General features: G+C 36.8%; 1 protein-coding gene across 1 annotated transcript; it reads right to left on the minus strand.

The window, feature by feature from the left end:
* Positions 1 to 4174: 4174 nt before the first annotated feature.
* LOC117084142 (60S ribosomal protein L35a-like) lies at positions 4175 to 4645 on the minus strand. The gene has a single exon (XM_033212553.1). It carries the CDS (start codon positions 4582 to 4584, stop codon positions 4252 to 4254), a length of 333 nt encoding a protein of 110 aa, XP_033068444.1. The 5' UTR covers positions 4585 to 4645; the 3' UTR covers positions 4175 to 4251.
* Positions 4646 to 16729: the final 12084 nt, after the last annotated feature.

Here is a 16729-nt window from a genome sequence, read left to right on the forward strand (position 1 = left end):
TAATGAATTAACTTTATTCCTTTCTCCTTCATCCAACTCCCAACTCCTGTGGATTCATAATACAGTCATGTGTCCCTTAATGATGGGGACATATTCTGAAAAATGTGTCATTAGGTGATTTCATCATTTTGGGAACTTCAGGGAGTGTAAAAATCTAGATGGTACAGCCTACTGCACATATAGGCTATATGCTATAGCTTATTGTTCCTAGGCTACAAACCTGTTCCACATGTTACTGTACTGAATACCGTAGGCAGTTGTAATATAATAATAGGTATTTTTATATGTAAATGTAGAAAACGTACAACAATAATACTGTACTATAATCTTATGGGACCACTGTTGTTTATGCAGTTCACTGATGACCCAAACATTATTATGCAGCACACAACTGTATTTAAATAGGAATCCGTAATGTTTTAATTTTATTGCGTTAGAATTTTTCAAGCATTTCTAATTGCTTTAAGTTAGTTTTGTTTACTCAAAAATTTACAATCTATTCAAAAATTAGCAATCATGAAACTATTACAAATAAAAACCTATGGAATATGGCCAAATTTGAATTTAAGGTGAGTTTGCAGGCCTAAATATAACTAGAAATGCTGTAGAACATGAAAAAGTTTGAAAGTAATGTCAATTTTTAATTCTAAAAATTAGATTAAAAATGGAAAAATTGCTTCAAAAATAAAGAGAAGAAAAATGAAGAAATTAGTACAAATTTTAAAAAATGCAATCATTAAGAATAGAAAAAAAAGCAAAAAATTGGTTTTCTTCAAAATATTAGTTTAACCAAACTCAGTCAGTTATACAAATTCCGACAGGTATACAAACCTGTGATAAATGTGACAGAGAAAAAAGAGAGTACACACAATTACACAGTGTTAGGAAATATCACCATGTAAAAAGTGAGATTAAAACACTTGAAAACACGATGTACAACTCGATCTTAATAAACACTGTAGATAAAATGGATAATTTTCTGGGAACATAAAAAGTATTAAAATTGACTGAAAAAAGGTGGAAAATCTAAGTGAAAAAAACATGGAAGAAGGAATAATAATAATTATTATAGAAATTATCATAGAACTAGTCACAAAAAGCATGCTAGCTGGGAATGGTGGCTCACGCTTGTAATCCCAGCACTTTGGGAGGCTGAGGCGGGCCCATCACTTGAGGTCAGGAGTTCGAGACCAGCCTGGCCAACATAGTGAAACCCCGTCTTTACTAAAAATACAAAAAATACTCGGGCATGGTGGTGTGCACCTGTAATCCCAGCTACTTGGGAGGCTGAGGTAGGAGAATCACTTGAACCCGGGAGGCAGAGGTTGTAGTGAGCCGAAATCACACCACTGAACTCCAGCCTGGGCAACAGAGTGAGACTCTGTCTCAAAAAAAAAAAAAAAAAAAAAGGGTGCTAAGCCCAAATGGCTTTAAAAGAAAATCTCAGCACACTTGCAGAAAACATATACTGCTTTCTTTGGTATTTAAACTTACCCAAGAAAAGAAAAAAGATTGACACTTCCAATTAATTTTACAAGGTTAAAATGAACCCAGTGCCAAAGCCTAATGCTAAAAATTTTATACACACACACACACACCACACACACACACACACACACACACACAAACTACAGAACAAGAATAGTTAACCACATATAAATAAACCATTGGTAGATACATTTAGGAATGTATTAAAAGGGCAATATACCTTGTATTAGTCAGGGTTCTTCAGTGAAACAGAATCAATAGGATGTGGATATTTATTTGTTATAAGGAATTGGCCCAAGAAATTATGGAGTCCCAAGATGTTCAGTGAACATGCTGGAGACTAAAGAGAGTCAATAGCATAGTTCTTATCTGAGTCCAAACACCTGAGAACCAGGAGAGCTGATGGAGGAAGTTGCAGTCTGAAAGCTGGCCAACCTCAGAACCAGGAAGAGCCAATGTTTCAGTTCGAGTCTAAATGCAGGAAAAGACCAATGTCTCCTTTCAAAGCAGTCATGAGGGAAGAGTTATCTCATAGCTCATATTGCCATAAAAAAATAACATCGACTGGGTGGCTTAAACAACAGACATTCATTTTCTCACAGTTCTGGACGCTAAAATTCCAAGATCAAAGTGCCATCATGGTTGGTTTCTGGTGAGGGCTCTCTTCCTGCCTAATTGACAGCCAACTTCCTACTGTGTCTTTACTTGGTGCAGAGAGAGCGAAAAGAACAAACTCTCTGGTGTGTTTTCTTATAAGGGGCACTAATTTCATCATGAAGGCCCACTCCAATGATCTCATTTAAATCTAATTATCTCCCAAAGGCACCATCTCCAAATGTCATCACATTGAGGATTAAAACTTCAACATATAAATTTTCAGGGGACACAACTCAGACTCTAGCACACTTAGGATTTGTACCAGGAATGCAAAAATGATTCAATGGTTGGAATATTTTTATTAAATCCGTCAAAGTAAAAGGTTAAATTAGATAATCTCAGTTAATGAAAAATATATGTTAAACTTCAACACCTATTTCTTTTACAAGATCATAGACTCTTTCTAAAACCGAAAGCACTTGTCACCTTAGAAATGCAATATTTTAGGCAAAAAATCATGACAAAGATACCCACTATTATTTCTATTATTCGAAATTTCTTAAATGTTTCAGCCAGAGTAATAAGAAAAGAAAAAGCAATCAGAGAGCTAATAAAGACAAAATTATCAGTGTTTGCAGATCCTATAGTTATCTAATAGGAAAACACTACAGATTCAATTAAGAAACAACTGAAATAATGACTTTAGTAAGTGGTTAGTGCATGGATAAGTGGAAATGAAAATCAATAGCTTTTTTATACCAGTGGTAATCAGAAAATATGAGAAAAAATAATTCAATTTGTAATAGCAGCAAAAATATAAACCACCTAGGAATATATTTAGAAGGAAATATGCAAGACCTATATGAGAACACTTCAAAACTACTGAGGGCAGGAAAAGAGTTCATGTCTTCAGAAGAAAAAACTCAATACAGGGACTCTGAGTTATGTGCAGAAGCTGCTCTCCAAGATAACACACTTTATAGAAAAAAATCTTACTCAGCTTTTAAGATCTTTTTGCCTTTGGTGTTCTGAAATTTCACAAAGAAGGATCTAGGTGAGATTCTACTTTTTATTCATCTTGTTCTGCACCAAGAGGGCTCTTGCAATTTAAAGACTGTTGTCACTTCAAATGTTAGAAATTTCATTTTTTGATAATTCCCTCCACCTCTATTTTCTCTGTTTTTTATTTTGGAGATTCCTATTATTTTGATGCTGAGCCTTGTGGATTAATATTCTGTTTTATCATTTTTAATAGCTATATATATAATTTATATATGTAAATATATTTATTAATTTATATATGTAAATATATATTTAATTTATATATGTAAATATATAAATTAACCAGAAACAAATCTAACAAAAGATGTGAGGTGTTAAAATTAAGAAAAATTGGATGAGGGGTATACCTAGACCCTTTATATTATCTTTGCTACTTATCTATGAATCTAAAAATGATCCCAAGATAAAAATTTTACTAAAATCAGATGTAAAATGAGTATAAGAAGGAAACAATACTTTATTGAAAGACATTAAAGAGATGGAAACAGAGAGCATTATACTATATTTGTGAATTAAAGAACCTAATAATGTAAAGATGTCAGTTTCTTTCTAATTTTCTACACATTCAGTGCAATTTTAATTCAAATCCCAACAAGATTTTTAAAAGGAATTTGACAGTCTCATCTTTAGGTATATCCAGGTGACCAAGTCTCAAGTATAGCCAAGACACTCTGGAAGAAGAATAAAAGGGGACTTGCCTTTCAGTTATCAATAGTTGTTACAGAAGTATTAGATCACTAAATTAGGACAGTGTAGATTTGGTTCAAGGATAGAAAAACTGGTGAATGAAACTGTGCAGGGAGCCCAGAACCAGACACTTTATTATATGGAAACTTGATATTGACCCATTGTAGGGGTTGATTGTTGTTGCTTCACACCCAAATTCATGTCCACCTGGAACCGCAGAATGAAACCTAATTTGGAAATACAGTCTTGCAGATGTAATTAGTTAAGGATCTAGAGATGAAGTCATCCTGGACTTAAGGTGGGCCCTAAATCCAATGATGGATGTTCTTTTTTTTTTTTTAGGTAATAAATTCTTTAATCCACTTAACAAAAATACAAGAACACAAATCCACGTTTATTTATTGATTTTTCGTTAGTTTAAATCCTTGAGGGGTACAGCATCACTCGGATTCTGTGTCCAATGGCCTTCGCAGGAAGATTGCTTCGGAATTTGGCACGAACCATGCCACTGTTTCCATGGGCTCGAGTTACCTTTCCCCAGATGACTCTGGTTTTATTTGGTTTGCTGCCTGGAGTCACTGTGTTGTTCTTTGCTTTGTATACATAAGCGCATCTCTTGCCCAAATAGAATTCTGTTTCATCTCGGGCATAAACACCTTCAATTTTAAGAGGAGCTGTGTGCTCCCTTTGGTTCCGGAGACCCCGCTTATAGCCGGCAAAAATGGCCTTGGACCACAGCCTTCCAGACATAGTTCCTTTTAGAAGTCCCGAACGTTCCCAGCAGGCCTCCACAGGAACCAAGATGGCGGGAAGAGAACCGATGGATGTTCTTATAAGAAAAGAGGGCAAAGAGACACAGAGGAAGACAATGTGAAGAGGGAGGCAGAAATCAGAGTGATGTGTCTACAAGCCAAAGAACACCACGCATTGCCAGTGCTATGGTCTGAATGTGCTCATGGTACAGAGCCCTTATGAATGGAATTAGTGCCCTTATTGAAGAGATCCCAGAAAGCTGCCTTCCCTCTTCCATCATGTGAACACACATCTTACGAAGATACCATTAATGAGGCAGGAAACAAGCCCTCCCCAGATACTGAGTTCAGCACCTTAATGTTAGACTTCACAGCCTTCAGAACTGTGAGAAATAAATGCTTGTTTTCATAAGTCACTCAGATAATGGTATTTTTCATACCAGCTTAAATGGACCAAGATAGTGAGTAATCACCAGAAGCTAGGAGAGAAGCAAGGGTCAATTTCTCCCTCAGAGCCTCCAGAAGAAACCGTTCTGCCAACCCTTTGATTTTGGACTTTTGGCCTCCAGAACTGCAGGAGAATTCATTTCTGTTGCCTTAAGCCACCAAGTTTGTGGTAATTTGTAAACAAAAAGATACCCAATTACAAATCAATGGAGAAAGGAGAACTATTTGATAAATAATGTTGAGAAATGTATTAAGAATACAGAAAAAATGGAATTAGATCTCTAAATTGCTCTTATATATATTTTGAAAATCCATAATAGATTAAAAAGTTAAATATAAGCAGCAAAAACCATACATCAAAAATGCAGAAGATGCTTTTGTACTTCAAGATATGGAAAATGTTAATTAAAAAATTGATAAAGTTGATTGTTTTATAGTTGAGAACCTCTGTTCATCAAAAGTTACCATCAATAAAGTAAAAAGATACACCCCAAACTTAGAAGAGGTATTAACATACATATTATTGATGAAGTACTATTTTCTAGAATATATAAAGATCAATTAAATTAGTGAAACAAAACCAATAGAAAAATGGTTAAATGTTATAAGCAGGTATTTTGCAGAATAGAAAACATAATAATGAATATGTTGGAAGATACTGAACCTTATCCAAAATTATGGAAATGCAAGTTAAGATAGTGAAGTAGGGCCGGACGCAGTGGCCCATGCCTATAATCCCAGGACTTTGAAAGGCCAAGGCAAGCAGATCGAGGTCAGGAGTTCAAGATCAGCCTGATCAACATGGTGAAATCCTGTTTCTACTAAAAATACAAAATTAGCCGGGCGTGGTAGCCCATGCCTGTAATCCCAGCTACTCAGGAGGCTGAGACAGGAGAATCCCTTGAACCCGGGAGGCAGAGATTGCAGTGAGCCAAGATCGTGCCATTGCACTCCAGCCTGGACAACAAGAGTGAAACTCCTTTAAAAAAAAAAAAAAAAAAAAAGATAATGAAGTATTTTACAGTAATTGCAGAGGAAAAAATTAGGAAGTCTGACAATACCAGGAGCCTGTAATTCAACGGAAAGATTAGCATACTGCAAAGTTTTTACCATGTTGGAAAATAATTTGGTGATTTGATTTTATCATATAAAGTTGCATATTCTCATATGCCATCGCCCAGCAATTTCACTCTTAAGTATAATAACATACATTCTATAAAACCTTTTGCATCCATGTACCAGGAAATATGTACAAGAGTATGTATAGCATTGTAATTTTTAATAACACAAAAGTGAAACAACCCAGATGTAGATTGGCAGAAGAATGAAAAGGTAAAATATAGCATATTCTCATGATGTAATAGTATGCAGTAGAAAAAACATCAAGTAGCATGAACTACATCTACATACAACAAAACTGATAAATCTTAGGAACATAAAGTTGAGTGGAAATAAGTCACAGTGATTATTGCAAATATCCACACTGTGGTTACTCTGCACCAAGCTCATTCTGAATAATACATGTGTGTTTCCTCACTCAGTTCTCACCACAACTTTCTGAAGGAGACATTATTTCTATTTTGCTGATGAGGCAACTGAGGCTCTAAGGAGGAATTTGCACAAGTTCACCTATCTTGGGAGTGATAGAGTCAGCATGTGAATTGGCAGAATTACCTTTAATCACTGTGATTTGCTGCCTCTCAATGTAGCCTTAAATATAATCTAACATTCTTTATCAATCTATCAGTATAATGCCATTTTTATTAGGCTCAAAAACAAGTAAAACTATTGCTTAAGAGTATATTCATATACACTAAAAGTAAAATTTTAGAAACAAGGTAATCACTAACACAAATTTGACAGTTGCATTTGCTTCTGAAGGGAGGCATGACATGGCAACAGGGAAGTGGAAGCAGATCAATGATGCTCTGGTTCCTGAATTGGGTGGTGGACTCATTGGTGTTTATTTGATTGTCCTAACTTACATCCACGTTACATGTATTCTCTTGTGTATGTCAGACATTATACAATACAAATTATAGTAATTGTCTCTTCCTTGACTTTCCCTTATGCTTTTAGTTTCTGTCTTTTTGTTCTACTTTGCAGGGGATTTCTTTTTCTTCCAGCTGCTCCATAGCACTTTTAATTTTGTCCATCATACTTTTAATTCCCAATATTTCTTTCTTGTTTCTTATTGCTCGGTCAACACCGTAGCCTAAACTTACTTTGTAGCTGCAGCATTCTCTCAAATCTCTCCAAGTAAATTCACTGAGATTTGTAAAAGCCCTCCTGTTTCCTGAATCGTTTTTGCTTCTTCTGGGGCCAATTGTTGGACTTGTCACCTTGGTTGTCTTTCATGCTGTTGTTTTCCTCAGTGGTGGGTGGACTTCAGTTGTCAATATGTACTTATGAATTAAGAATTAGGTGATGCATGAGGGAGCTGTTGTGAATAATCACTTTTAGGGAGCAGCTTGCTCAGGATTAAATCCTGGGATCATGAAAAGAGTGTCACTGTTTAAGGACAGGACAGCTCTTCCCTGAGGCCTCTGGTCTAAACCCTCTTCCCCAGGCAGGCAATCCAATGCCAGACCCAAAATTATGGGTAGTCTCCCATTTCCATCTCAGTTATGACCTGTGGCCATTTCCCTCTCTTTCTTTTGAGCTTCCCTATATATTTTAAAGTTTTTTTGACAAAAATTTTTATCAAACATGTATGTGTTTGGGGTGATGATGAGGGTTCTCATATAAACTCAGCAGACTATCTTGGCTGGAAGTCTATATTGTGACTTCTGAAGTCCTTTTAGAAAGCATCTTTGCTTAAGAAATAGTCTATCACCATGCACAAGGAACTTTGACACACACATTGAGAGAGCATATCAGAAAAACTTATGATCCTTTCTAGATCCTTTGGCTATAAGTCCCGGAGTTATCTACTCAACCAGAAGCTATTTTTCTGTTTTCTTCCAAAAGCAGTCTCTTACTCTCTAGAATGTGACTTGTCTCCCTTATGCCAATAATGCTGAAACTCTAAGCATAGAGACTTTCTAACCCTTAGCATTGGCTCAGGCCGGGCCTGCACTTTGCTCTATGAGCAAATTGAGCATATATGCTGTTGTGCTGCCTATACTTTCCATGTCTGGTGTGTTGGGAGCAGTTTAGCCACTAGAAACTAACAGGGCTGTGGGCATTCTCTAATGCCCACTATTCCGGTCCATTCATAGGTCTGTGATCTGGTTTGGCTTCCTGACAGGTATTCCAGGCCTCTCTTACTTGAACTGTTCTCGTTGGGAACTTTGCTTACATTTTCCAGCTCTTTCTTGGACTAAATTTTGTACTTTAAATCCTCAGCGATTACTATTGAAAACTCATAAGCTTTTATCTTCACTTATTCAGAGAATATGTCCAAATTATTATCTCTAGCTCATCCTATTGGATCTTTCCACTAGGGTACTTAAAAGACCATCAAAATCAACATGAAGAATCATGTCTTCCCAAGCACTTCTCTCTTCTGGTTGTCTTTTCATGATCATCAAACTTTTATGCAAGCCAGAAATGTGAGAAGCATCATATACCATTCTTTTCTTTAACCCCACATCTAAGCACTCAAGTCCTACTGAGCATAAATCCTAAATATTTCTCAACCCAATTCTTTCTTTCCATTCTTACTGTCATAGCCCTTGCTGAGACATTATGATTGAAATTTGACATTATCTCTTCTTGTTTAAAGTCTGACCTACGGGTTGCCTACAGGTCAATGCCTGAGGTCTCTGTGGTGGGGTGAATGATGACCCAACCCCCTATCAAACGTATGTTCACCTGGAAATTATCAATGTGACCTTACTTGGAAAATGGGTCTTAATAAAGTTAAGGATCTTAGAGATCATTCTGAATTAGGAAGGTTCCTAAATCTAGGACAAGTGACCTTATGGGAGAATACAAGGGGAGAAGACATGCAGAGGAGGCAGTGTGAAGACAGAGGCAGAGATTAGAGTTGTGCATCCACAAGCCAAGGAGTGCCAAGGATTGCTGGCAGCCACTAGATGCTAGGAGAGGCCTGAACTGGCTTCCCTCAGATCCCCCAGAAGGAATTAACCCTGTGAACATCCTGATTCCAGACTCTGGCCACCAAACTGTGAGAGAACATATTTGTTTTATTAAGCCACCTTAGTGGTAGTTTGTTACAGCAATGGGTACTTTGTATTAGCAACTAATACACTTCTAACACGGTGAAAAAGGCCCTTGGGTTCAATTGCTGTACTCCCATGCCTCAGCACTGTTGTATTATATTTGAAATTAACTGCATGATCCATGTTTTTTCTCTGCATGAACTGCACTCTTGTTGTTTCCATGATTTTACCCACTTCTTCCACTCTGCCTGAAACCTGTCTGCTTGAGCCCTGCCGAGACCCAGGCCGGTTTTCTGTCTTGCATTACTTCAGAGTTTGGCTTGGGCCTTTCTTCAGGAATATTGCTGTGACTCTCTCAGGTGAGTTGGGGGCCCTCTTTTCTCCCTGTGAGGGTTACTTACCTACATGGAGCAAAAGCATAAGGTACTAGAAGGAACTGTTGTTGGTACATCTGTCCTCTTCTCCTCACATTCATGTTTGGAGCTGATTCTCATTTGAAAGCGGATCATGAGGTTTCATGAGACAAATACATATTACTTTTTAGCCTTTTGAAATCTACAGGTTGTGTGAAAAGTCAAAAATGAATTCTGAAAAGAGGAAAACAATCAGTCTGCTATGGTTTGAATGAATATGCATCCCTCCAAAATTTGTGTGTTGGAACTTAACCCCCAAGGTGATAGTATTAAAAGGTGGGACCCTTTGGAGGTTGTTAGATCGTGAGGGCTCTTTCCTCATGGATGGGATTCATTTCCTTACAAAAGAGGCTTCAGAGACCTGCCTTTTACTCCTTTCACCCCCCTCTGTCATGTGAGGACACCTAGACAGTGCCATCTCTGAGAAGCAAGGCTTTCAGACACTGAACCTGCTGGTTCTTCATGTTTGACTTCCCAGCCTCCAGAACTGTTGGAAATAAATTTCTATTATTTATAAATTACCCAGTCTGTAATATTTTGTTACAACAGCACACATGGACTAAGATACAGTGTTTTGGAAATTACTCCTATGGCTGACAAGGGAGAGATCAAGTCTGCAGATAGCTACCACTGTGAAGAAACTTCCAAAAACTTTAGCTTTTAAAGTAAAAAATAACGTAGTTCCAGGAGAAGTAGGCAAATGAAAGATCCAAAGATTTGCTTCCCTTTGCCAAGAGGAGAAAGGAGAAAAGGAGGAATGGGGAGTCACGGCACTGATTGACATTAGATATTTAATTTCCTCAAATCTTACTCTAAATTATGTATCATCTACTTCTATCATTTATGGGATATTGTACTAATTGAAAATTATGCTTATCTGTGCTATTAAGGATCTTTGATGCTACTTAGGATTTCTATAAGAAATGCTCAGTTGAGAAGAAAAGCGTGATCTTCTTTTAACTCAGTTTGCTACCTGTTTTTGCCACTTTGTGCTGCTATGACAAAATACCACAGGCTGGGTGATTTATGAAGAACAGATTTATTTCTTTGCAATTCTAGAGACTGAGCAGCCCAAAATGAAGACATCAGTGGGTTCAGCGTCTAGTGAAGGCCTAGTCTCGCTGCTTCTAAGATAACACTTTGCTGCTGCCTCCCCTGGAAAGGATGAACACTGCATCGTCACATGGTGGAATGGCAGAAGAACAAAAGGACTGAGCACTGTGTAAAGCTTCTTTAGGCCCTTAGGGCCTTAATCCCATTCATAAGGGATTATCATGACCCAATCATCTCCTAAATGCCTTACCTCTTAAAACTATTGCATTTGGGATCAGGTTTCAACATAAAGTTTGGAAGGGACACAAACATTCAAACCAAAGCACCACCCTTATGAGAAGAATGGCCTACTAATAAAGATACTATGCTCACCTTATGTAAAGAGACATTAGAAAAAGACAAATTGATTTTTAAATGTTTTCTTTCTAGACAATACTCACCTCAGTTGTGGCAGATATCATGATGCTCATACTTATAATAGCAAAATTGGAAAATATGGAAAGCGGAACCAAGAGGTGATTTTTTCTTTTTTAAATGATAGCCATGTGATGGTATACTTTTGGTATACTGATACTCAAAAACATAAGTACATATATGTCTTAATTATTCTGGAATTTCTATAATTTAATTGCTCCTTGTGCAAGATTATCTTAAAGTCATGCTCCTGAAACAGGAGTATGTACATGATGAATCCATGGGACCTAAAATTAAACATGGTACATCTAGGGGCATTAACTTGCCTCATTTATTCATACCACAAATATGTTTTGAAGTAGAGTAAACAGACTTTCCTAACACATGCTATGTGGAGTGTGAACAAAAAAGAGTGGAGTCAAGAAGAATGCTAAAGTTTGAGGAATAATAATATCATTTCCTGATATCAGAAAGCTTGCTGGGAGGTAATGTTAAGTTGTTAAGGGCTTGTTTTCTCCACTTTATGTGGAAGTTCCTATTAGGCATTTTAGCAATGATGTCAAGTAGGATGGTGGATATACAAGTCTAAAGTTAAAGATGAAGTCTAGAGAAACACATCTGGGAGTCATCAGCACAGAGCTAGTTGTTAAAGCCAGGAGATGGGCTGAACCTATCTATAGATAGTGTGAAAGTAGACAGTGATGAGGACCAGCTCTGCAGCTTCCCATAATGTAATGCAAAAGGGAAGGGATTCAGCCAAGGAGAAGAAGAAGAAGAAGTCAGTCATAAAGGAGGGAAACCAAGAGAATGTGGTGTCTCAGAAACCAAGTGGCAAAAGTGTCAAATGCTGCTGAGAGGTTAAGTTGAGGCCTCCAACTTTATTTGGCCAGGTGGAGATTAATGGTAATATTGACAAAGGAAATTTAAATAGAGTGCTAAAATAAAAGCCTGATTGGAATGGATTCAAGAGAAGCTCTGAAAAGAACTAATGGAGACAAGCAATATAGACAATTTTTTGAAGAATTTACTATAAAAAGACCTAAGAAACGAAGCTGAGATGGAACAGAATGTGGGGTTAAAGAGCATAATGCAATATGTTTGTATGCTGATAGAAATTTTGACGCTACTTTAAATCAAAAGAAAAAATTAGACTAACACCTGAATAAATTCCAAAGAAATTCAAAGTGTTATTCTTGCCCTGGGTTCTTGTGATTTCCCAAGATAAAAATCAAGATAGATCACTCAACATAGCAGCAAAGGAAAGTTTATTTCAGGTTATGCGCAAAAGATCCAGCACTGAGAAAAAGAAATGGGCTGCTCCCAGAGGGTAGAGCCTGGGTTGGTTTTATAAGGTCTTTGTATAGGGAAGGGTTATGCCAGTGCATGTATAGGAGGGTTTTTTTCTAGCACTTGCACAGTGGCTCAACGTGTTTCTTCGTACATTGGATGCAGCATTACCATTTTAAATCTCCACCCTGGGCATGATTTTTAGCATGAAAATGAGGAAGGGTAACTATAGGTTGGAGTTTAAGTCTCACTGCACATGCACCTGTGGAGCTCAGGGAAAGTCCCTGGCTTCATGAAATAGGCCAAAGATTGGAAACTAAACAGACATAAAATTAAATGTAATGTATTATCCTGAACTGAATCCTGTATCAAGAATACTTCAAAAAATGACATTAGAAAAACTTGAATATGATCCATAGATAATTGTTCTGCATCAGTGTTAACATTCCTGATTTTAATAATCATACAATGGTTAATGTGAATGTGTTAGTTCTTAGAATACTCATACTGAAATATTAAAGAGGCATGATGTCTGTGACTTTCTTCCAAATGATTTAGAAAAGCATTTTAACAATAATGTATAAAAATAAAAATAATGTATAGGGATTAATGTAATTATGTAATTTAATTATACTTATATAATTATGTATATAATTATATTTCAATTTATATATATGAAATTATATAATATATAACACATGATTCATTAATAATAATAGAATAATTATATACATATATACAGAGCGAGAATAATGAAGCAAATGTGACCAAATACTGCTAATTGATCAATCTGGATAAAGAGTACCCAGGACTTGTAACTTTTCTGTTTGAATTATTTCAAAATTAAAAGTTAAACAAAGGAAATATAGGAGAATATTATACTTATAAAACCATATACCAAATACATAAATCATGAAGAGGAAGATTCATAAATTTGATTGTATAAAAATTTTTAAAAAGTGAAATAAAAGATTATAAACATATAATCTTTTGCATATAAAAGTGCAAAGAAAAGTCACACATTAAGGGACAGTTACAAAATTTGTAACTAGTTAGGATCAAAGACTATTAAACATCCCAACAAATCAGCAAGAGAAAACAAACAGACTTAAGAATATAACAGGCAACTCAGAGAAGAGCAAAGCTTAATGGCTGCTAAATATGCACCACTATTCAACCCACTAGTAATTAGAAAAATGCAATTTAAAGCGCTAACTGTATTGGTAAAAAATGAAAGAATCTACTCATATTAAGTACTAGCAACCGAGCAGTGTGAACTCTAGAACAGAGCTGATGATTGTTTAATTTGTTCCTATTACTTTAAAAAAAAATTTTACTTCAAGTTCTAGGATACATATGCAGAACATGCAGGTTTGTTACTTAGGTATACATGTGCCTTGGTGGTTTGCTGCACCTATCAGCCCATCATCTAGGTTTTAAGCCCCACATGCATTAGGTGTGTGTCCTAATTCTCTCCCTCGCCTTGCTCCCAGCCCCTGACAGGCCCCGGTGTGTGATGTTCCCTTCCCTGTGTCCACGTGTTCTCATTGTTCAACTCCCACTTATGAGTGAGAACATGCGGGGTTTGGTTTTCTGTTCCTGTGTTAGTTTGCTGAAAATGATGGCTTCCAGTTTCATCCATGTCCCTAATTTGTTACTACTACTGTTAAAGAGCAATTGGGCAGTGTCTTCTAAAGACTGAAGATGCACAAACCCTGAAAATCCATTACCACATTCCTGTGTTACACCCTAGACAAATTTTCACACAGTGCATGAGCAAAATGTACAGTTTCTTGCAGTACTTTTTGCACTAAGAAATAGCAAAAGCAACAAATGCCCATAAAAGGAGAATGGATAAGTAATTGTGGTAAGATTACACAATGGAATACCATACTTTTATTTGAATGAACAAACAACAGTTACAAGTAACGATACAGATTTCTCTCAAATTCATAAATGAAAAAAGAGGCCAGATACAGAATGATATCATTTATACAAATTTTAAAACATCAGATAAATTCTAGGTCTTGTTCACAGATATCGCTATGGGTTGAATTGTGTCCCCTCAAAAGATTTGTTGAAATCCTGACTTCCTGTCCTCAGAATGTGACCTTATTTGGAAATAGGATTGTTTCAGATATAATTAGTTAAGTTAAGATGAGGTCATTAGGGTGGGTCCTAACCCAATGTGCCTGGTGTTCTTATACAAAGGGAAGACAGAAAAACACAGGGAGAATGCCATTTGATAATGGAGGCAGCAATTGGTGTGATGCTGCTACAAGCCAAGAAATGCTGGAGGCTACCCGAAACTGGAAGGGATAAGAAAAGATCCTCCCCTAGATCCCTCAGAGGGAGTATGGTTCTGCCAATACCTTGACTTCAAACTTTCACACAGGTGCACAAGCAAAATGCACAAAATTTATTGCAGTACTTTTTGTACTAATGAAATAGCAGAGCAACAAACATACCCTTAAAAGGAGAATGGATAAGCAATTTGCTGACTTCTAGCCTCTAGAACTACAGGAGAATAAATTTCTGTTGTTTTGAATCACCAAATTTGTGGTTCTTTGTTACAGCAGCCTTAGGAAACATACAGATATATTCATCTCCATGAATATAAATCAAAATTTATATGTTGTCACACATGCAAGCAATGATGACTACCAAATTCAAGATGGTGTTTAACTTCAGGGAGGGAGAGAGAAGGTTAAGAAGAGATTCACAGAAGGCTTTAACTGTATCATGTTTTATTTCTTTTAAAATATTGCAAAATAAGAATTGATAGAACTTGGTAGTAGATATAAGGAGGTTTGTTATATTTTTCCTGTATGTATAAAATAGTTTATAATAAAAGGAAAAAATCTAAATCCTAAGATGTATCTGGGGTGTATGGGAGTGGGGCACAATCTCTCCTGGTGTCAGCTCGCTATGATTGATGCCCGCTTGGATGAGAATCACGGTCAGGAGGATGTGGGGGAAAGCAGTTATTGGGTATAGTGGTTCAGCGCCAATTGGTGGAGGCTGGGCAGTGACAGGGATTAAATAATGTGGGTTACTCTCCATGACTGGCATTCCCTTCCAAGACACATACAGACCAAGTGTGTGAAGGTAGATCTTTTTCAAAAGAATTATCAGAAATTAATTTTTATTCATTACTTCAGGAGAGAGGCTGCCTCATTGTTGAGAAGTTCTTGTTAATAACAAAAACTTCTAATTACATAGTTCTTTAAAGTTTAAAATGTAATTAGAAACCAGTTCAAATATACTGAACTGAAATGTCTTGCCTGAAACTTCATCTATTAGACCAGATTCTGTCTTCATAGGCAGCATAGAACAAACCCTTCCTTGCCATCACTCAGTCTCCCCTAGGTCTTCTGTTTCCAGACCAAATGCCCCTATTCACCCTCCCTTTACTGTGGCTCTCTTATTACCCTGCAGACTTTTAAAATAAAAGGGCAGCTTCTAACTTGTGTATCCACCTTGAAACTAATAAGGGTGTGCTTGAACCCTCTCAGTGTGTAGCTCAGAAGCACAAAGACTCTTTAGCTTACTTTCTGACTGGCTGTTAGCTCAGGTAAAGACCTAGGAGACTGAAGGAGCAGTGCCATTGTCAAGGGCTCTGGCTCTTAAGTCATACAGCCTTCTTGGCCTTAGGCAAACTAGCTCAACTTCCTCACCTAAGGAAATTGAGTTCATCTTAGCTTCCTGTCCTAAGATAATAGAGTTACTGTATGGGTTAAATGAGATATTGCTGAGTAAAGTGTCTGGCGTCTTGGAAAACTTCAGTAAATGTTAGCCACTGTTATTTTATTGGCTCCTAGTTTTATAGAAGTGGGTGCTCCTGTGCTGTTGACAAGTCCCCCATTAGTCCAAGTGGAGAGTTACAGGCAGATTAACAGAGTATCTTGGTTAACGTGTTCCTTCCTTTTAAATAATGAGAGATTGGATATCTCTACCAATGAATTTATCAATTAATTTCATGATTCAGAATGTCTTTACAGAATAAATATTTCTTATATTGAGGTCAATGCTGAAACAGCATGATTTTGATCTTGTTTCTGTTTTCTTTCTCTGAATGATCTCACCAGGTATTGGTTCCAGACACAGATAATCAAGCAGGTATGAACGCTGGGGAAAAGGACCTGCATCTTACTGGCCCCTAGTTTTATAGAAGTGAGTGCTTCTGTGGTGTTGGAAAGGCCCCCAACATTGGCAAGTTTTGGAGCCAATAAAATGAAAGTTCTTTCCCCCAGTGTTCATACCTGCATAGTTATCTGTGTGTGGAAGCCAAGGTGGGGCTTCTATGGGGGCTTTCTCTTAGATACTCATTTTTCTGTCACTAATTTTGAAAAATCTGAAAAAAATCCAGTGTTTTGGGAAAAACTACTCCATTTTACTTTAG

Source organism: Trachypithecus francoisi, unplaced genomic scaffold (assembly GCF_009764315.1).
Source record: "Trachypithecus francoisi isolate TF-2019V2 unplaced genomic scaffold, Tfra_2.0 Lachesis_group0, whole genome shotgun sequence".
Lineage (NCBI taxonomy): Eukaryota > Metazoa > Chordata > Mammalia > Primates > Cercopithecidae > Trachypithecus > Trachypithecus francoisi.